This window comes from Amborella trichopoda, chromosome 4 (assembly GCF_054954075.1).
Source record: "Amborella trichopoda isolate Santa Cruz 75 chromosome 4, AtrichopodaSantaCruz75HAP2 v2.0, whole genome shotgun sequence".
NCBI lineage: Eukaryota > Viridiplantae > Streptophyta > Magnoliopsida > Amborellales > Amborellaceae > Amborella > Amborella trichopoda.
In genome coordinates this window covers 9836920-9842867 of record NC_142339.1, presented here as the reverse complement: position 1 = coordinate 9842867, position 5948 = coordinate 9836920, and the positions used below count along the sequence as shown (strand labels likewise).

At 39.4% G+C, this 5948-nt stretch overlaps 1 protein-coding gene across 1 annotated transcript; it reads left to right on the top strand.

Moving 5' to 3' along the window:
* The first annotated feature begins 645 nt into the window (after window positions 1-645).
* LOC18442931 (Outer arm dynein light chain 1 protein) lies at window positions 646-5299 on the top strand. The gene is made up of 4 exons (XM_006853137.4): window positions 646-863; window positions 1634-2981; window positions 3447-3593; window positions 4651-5299. The coding sequence occupies exons 1-4, from the start codon at window positions 813-815 to the stop codon at window positions 5172-5174; spliced, it is 2070 nt and encodes a 689-aa protein (XP_006853199.3). The 5' UTR covers window positions 646-812; the 3' UTR covers window positions 5175-5299.
* The last annotated feature ends 649 nt before the right edge of the window (window positions 5300-5948 follow it).

Sequence of the window (5948 nt, the reverse complement as noted above, 5' to 3'; positions counted from 1 at the left end):
TTCTCTCTATAAATCCTCGTTCTTTAACACTCTCAGGCCTCTTTCTCTCTCTTGCCTGCACGGTTTGTCTCTCTTGCCTGCACGGTTTCTCTCTCTCTCTCTCGCTAAACCTCAATTGTTTGGTACCTCTCTCTCCCTGGTTGAGCTCCCTCCCAGAAAACATTTTCTTGATTTTCACCCTACGGTTTTCTGATAAAAATCCCTACGCGTTTTGATTCTTTCTCTCTCTAAAATGCCTCTCTCTCTCTCTCTCTCTCTCTCTCTCTCTCTTTCTCTGAATTCTTATCTGTGATGTAATCTCTCTCTACAACGTGTTTGGATTCTGTCTTTCTCTCTAAGTTTGCAATTATCGTTATGGTTTTGTTATGGGATGATATGTGCCATGTGTTGATGATGAATGGTGAATGACAGGATGTGGGTTTCTGTTTTCATGTGCACAGATTCTGGTTCTTGTGGTGCAAGGGACTTGCAGGATCTATGTTTAGAGAGAGAAAGAGGAGGGAGGTAGAGAGAGAGAATAGATAGAGAAAGAGTCCTGGATAACTCTGGCCGCCATTGGAGGCGCACCTTCTCGCACCTGCAAGAAGGTGTGGGGGCGAGACGGCTTCTTCTTATCTTCCTCTATCTCTCATGTCTGGCGCATCTGTCGCATGGTAGAGGGCTTGCCCATCGACAATGGCTAACGCCTGATTAAAGAGAGAATGTGATGTAGGCTTCAGGTTTTTCTCGCGGAAATTTCTTTGGATTTTCTTACTTGCTTGTGAGGTTCTCTGCATCAAAAGAAGAAGAATAGTTAGGAGTCATTAGCTGAGATGGGCAGATTCAATTGCTTCTCAGTGCTCATCCCCAAGAACAAAACCAAGGTAATCTTTGAGGATTATATTTTTTTTTACCGTTGAAATCCATTGATTTCTGTTTTTGTTGTTGTTTTGTTGATTTTAAATCCATTAATTCCTTTTTTGTTTCATGGCTGTTTCATTGATTTCTTCATGATAATTCATATAGGAAGTGAAAGAAGTGGATTCCCCTGTAAAGAAACTAATGTACTTTCTTCTAATGATTTCATCTTTTTTTCTAGCTAATGTTTTTCCCCAACTTTGTAGATTTCTTCATATAATAAAATCAATGGTTTTCTCATTTGGGTTTGCCATGGATATCGATTTTGTTCCCTTGAAAGCAGTGGATTCCCCTGTAAAATAACTAATGCACTTTCTTCTAATGATTTCATCCTTTTTTCTAGCTAATGTTTTCCTTCAACTTTGTAGATTTCTTCATATACGGGTTTTCTTTTCTCATTTGGGTTTCCATGGATACTGTTTGATTTTGTTCCCTTGAATTCTATGGCTTTCTAAATATTATAAATTGAAATACATGGATTTACTTTTTCGACTTCCAATCGGTATTCTCTGGATTTTCGCTGATTTTCCCTGCAAATTCACCATTTTCTTCGTGCTACATATGAAAGGGTTGTGTTGTTCAGGTGACATTCCCCCAAACTGACCATTTTCTTCATATATCAAAAAGAGAAAAAAGGGTTCCATGCAAATTGTTAAAATTTGGTGATTTCTTAACATCATTTATCAGAAAGAATTGGATTTTTACGCAAATTGTTCTGGCTTATTTTTTCTTGCAGAAGGGGTCTGGAGCTGTCGGGCCAGTAACAAAGGAAGAAAGGGGGGTTCTGCAAGTGAAATTGGAAGGGCTTTCTAACAATCAAACAAACATTAGTGATAATGACAATAACAGTCGCATTGCCTCAAACTCCACCTCCTTCAATCTCTCTCTACCCTTCAAAAATCAGGACAATTCCACCACCACCTGCAAAGTAAAGATCATGGGTCAAGAGGCCTCTTTTGAATCTGATCTCTCTGACCAAAAACAAAGCCCCAAATCTAAACCTGGACCAGAGGCTACAATTTTGGATGCAGCCTATGAGGGTGAAGATGAGCACGAGTTTCACCACTCGGCATATCGAGAAGCCTCTGACTATGACCCAAATGTCCAACTCTTCCATAAACCAGAGGAGAAACAATTGGAGTTATCAATTAGTTCAAAAGCCGGTTCCTATGGTGATCTAACGGTGTGTGGAGACTATAAATCAGAGCGGGAAGACCTGACTAAAGGTGGCCATGTGAGTGATCCAGGTGTGAATAGAGCGTATGCTCTCTCCCCTTCTTCTCCTAAACTTAAACGTTCATGCTCAAATCTTGAAACTAGAGATTCACTCAAGAGGCACAATTTGCAACCATTTGAGGAGGTTTTGAGCCTTTGTGAGCTTGAAAAAGGAAGCCCAACTCCTGGTTTGAGTCCTCGCAGTGCTGATAGGGTGATGCTCAAGAGAAGATCATCGAGCCAAGTGCTTCCATCAAGGAGCCGGCGGCTTTGGTGGAAGCTCTTCTTATGGAGCCATCGAAATATGCATAAATCGCATCAATCTAATAGGGTGAACCATGAACCAATGGCTTCTTCTGCTGTTGATGAGAGAGAGGGGTACACATCTGATAACTTGGAACTACACCGGATAGAGCCCAAGTCACCTGAATCGTCGACTTGCGGTTTCCAATTTCAAACTGGTGTAGATTCAGGCCCCCACAAAAATGACACCTTTTGGAATTGCAATCAATGGGTGGCATTTCCATCAGAGACCTCGCCATTGTCGAGAGTGGATGAATGGGTGAGCAGCATCGATGTATGTGCTATCATCCTTGATGATGAGCATAATGATGATGGTAATGATGGGTATAATGACACTGATGATGGTGGTGGTGATGGGGTTTCTTCTCCATGTGAGAATGGGGCTGAATTGGTTGACAAGTTACACAAGAATATACATAGCGAGGTTTTGCAGGCCAACAATGTGATAAGGTCACTGAACTCTTTTTCTACAGTGGCTCATATTTCTGGCATGGGACTGAAAGTCATTCCAGCAATTTCAATGTACTCAAGCCTTCGGGTATTGAATCTCTCTGGCAATTTCATAGGTAAAAGACAGCCTACTTCTCTTTTTTCTGTTTTCTTTTTTCTGCTTGGAATGGACTCTGAAATACTGTATTGATATGGTTTTGATTGCAATTCAGGATTTACTGCCAGTCATTCTGTCTGGACATGGCATAAACCTGAGGGCCATGATACTTCTTCTAAATTTTGATGAAATTGGAGGGAATCTTTAGAAAACTAGTTTTCTTAAATGGTCAATATTCAAGTGCTTTATCTGTGGAGATCCTTGTCTTTTATTTGCTTAGAAATAATAATACAGGAGACTCTTTTCATGATTGAATCCCAACTGAATTTACTAAAAGAAACAAAATCGAGAACAAAATTCGTTGCAAATTCAAAATGGATCACTGTGAAATATTTGAAACCTGTTATTTCTTGGCAATGAAACTCTACTTTGATATTGTGGCACATTTGATTTTATTATAATCTTTTGTTCATTTGCATTGCAGTTCATATATCTCCTGGGTCCCTGCCAAAGGGCCTGCACACACTAAACCTGTCAAGAAACAAAATAGTGACCATCGAAGGTCTACGTGAACTTACTCGCCTGCGTGTGCTTGATCTCAGTTACAACCGCATCTCTCGCATTGGCCAAGGTAAGTTCTCAATATCTGCTAAAACTTGATTAGGGATATAATAAATTTACAAATGAATTACATCGTTACACAAAATTTGTAAGCGAGATTTTATGTTATTTCCCAAATATCTTACATATTCTCTAATATTCAGAGATTTATTGCGAACGTAAAATGTGTTCACTGAATTATTTGTCATATACTTGCGATTTGGCAGCCCTTTGTAAACTGTAAGTAGGGATTTGAAATGAAAAATCAATTTCCTTGTGGTAACCAAGAGATAATTGTAATATAATTTCACTTTTGAAGACCTTCCCATTATTAATGGGTTCCTATAGGAAAAACCTAGATTGCAGTTTTCTTTGTTTGGTGGATAAGTTAGAAGTAAAATCCAAGGTTATAAAGCTGCAGGTGTTTTGGCCCAACCGTCTAGGCCAAGAGACAGGCCCATCTCATATGCCAATATTGCAGTTTTCTTTGTTTGGTGGATAAGTTAGAAATAAAATCCAAGGTCATAAAGCTGCAGGTGTTTTGGCCCAACCCTCTAGACCAAGAGACAGACCCATCTCATATGCCAATTGGTATAGCCCTGGATGCCTATTGAACTTTTTGCTGTGCATTTCTTTTTTTGAAAAAGAATCCTTTTCCTACTGGAGGGTTTAGGCTATGTTTTCCCTCTTTAAGAGTACTCATATATGCATGAACCTAGAACTTGTGATGTACATTCAAGTTGCAACGATGCAAAATCCAGCTACGGTTTTCCTCATCACTGTGGTACATAAGCTAACACCTGAATGCTGTGTCCTTCTTTGTGCCTTAAGCACTAAGCCAAGGGGCCGAATGCTGAACCAAGATCCAAAATCATAGTGCAGACTGCCCTTGTGCTCCACTCACAAAGCCAAAAAAGGAAAAACCGATCTCCCAGCTACTATTTCACCAAATAATAATACAACTACTGACCTTCAATACAAACACACATATTACAATCAGAATCTAAACCTTTATGTTTTTATCGTTAGTGAGTCTAAAACTGGTAATCATACACGTGAAAATACTAAAGGAAATGCATCATCCACAGGGCTATCAAATTGCACACTGATAAAGGAGCTCTACCTAGCAGGCAACAAGATAAGTGATGTAGAAGGTCTACACCGTCTCCTCAAGCTTACTGTGCTTGATCTCAGCTTCAACAAGATAACCACAGCTAAGGCCCTTGGTCAACTTGTGGCTAACTATAACTCCCTCCAAGCCCTAAACTTACTGGGAAACCCCATTCAAGCAAACATGGGAGAAGAGAGCCTCAGAAGAGCTGTTTCAAATCTATTACCACAACTTACATTTCTAAACAAGCAAGCCATCAAGCCATTAAGAACCAGGGAGGTTGCTATGGATACTGTGGCCAAGGCAGCTTTAGGAAGCAACAGTGGAGGGTGGCATTCGCGTCGTAAGCCTATTCGAAGAATCAGCTCACAGCAGGGGTTGGTAACTAGTGCACGGAGCAGTAGGCGTAGGGGTGGTAGCAGCAGCCGGAAACATGAAAAGGGTGGTAATGTGGGGCACGAAGCCTTGTCCTCACATAGAAGATTGCGTGTTTCCTCTTAGTGGGTGGTGGAATTAAGTTTGTATAATATTATGGTTTTCAGTTGCTTGAGTTTTACTATTTATTTGTAACAGTTTTAAGAGGAAGAATGCATCAAAGACCATTTTAAGAGGACTGCCTAAAGAAATGTGTTTTTCTTCTCTTCTTGGGGATTTTCTTCAGACTAGTGTTCATTTTACTATGTCATGAATAATGTTCAGTTGAGAGTTTTGTTTTTAAACGTCTATACAACGAACGTAGGGTTTTGTTTGTTCAAATATTTATTTTAAGGAATTGTATATTATATGACTAGTCACTTTTGATACAAAAAAATCACCACCACCCTTAACCATTATTTATGAAATCCTACAAACTCAAGGGGTATTATACAATTTGACAAATTTTATTTTAGATTTTGCGTCAAACAATTACACCTCCAACAACTCAATTTTATATCTTATCTAATGGTCGGGAATAATATAATTCGTTATTCCAAATATAAATGGTACTATTGTATGCATTTCCTTTTTTTAATTAGCAAGAATTAAAGTATCCATTGAGTTGCACCAAAAGACTAATGAACCAAGGCACATTACTCGATTGCCATCAATGAAGGCATGGGAGCCAGTCAAAGACCCGAGCAAAACCCACAGCCCTTTGACATGGAAGATTTGAATGTCGTAACCTATGGGCTGGTCCATCTTTTTTTGTAAAGAACCTTTCATGGCAATGGGATTGGATGCATCTTTTTTAATATACACGAATTTATATATTAGCACCGGACACCAGTGTCAAAT

Bases quoted from the DNA above. Each gene is read 5' to 3' on its own strand.
- LOC18442931 (XM_006853137.4), top strand. From the start codon at position 813: ATGGGCAGATTCAATTGCTTCTCAGTGCTCATCCCCAAGAACAAAACC. The intron at 864-1,633 runs GTAATCTTTGAG...TTTTTCTTGCAG, and splicing joins TCCCCAAGAACAAAACCAAG to AAGGGGTCTGGAGCTGTCGG. The intron at 2,982-3,446 runs GTAAAAGACAGC...TTTGCATTGCAG, and splicing joins TCTCTCTGGCAATTTCATAG to TTCATATATCTCCTGGGTCC.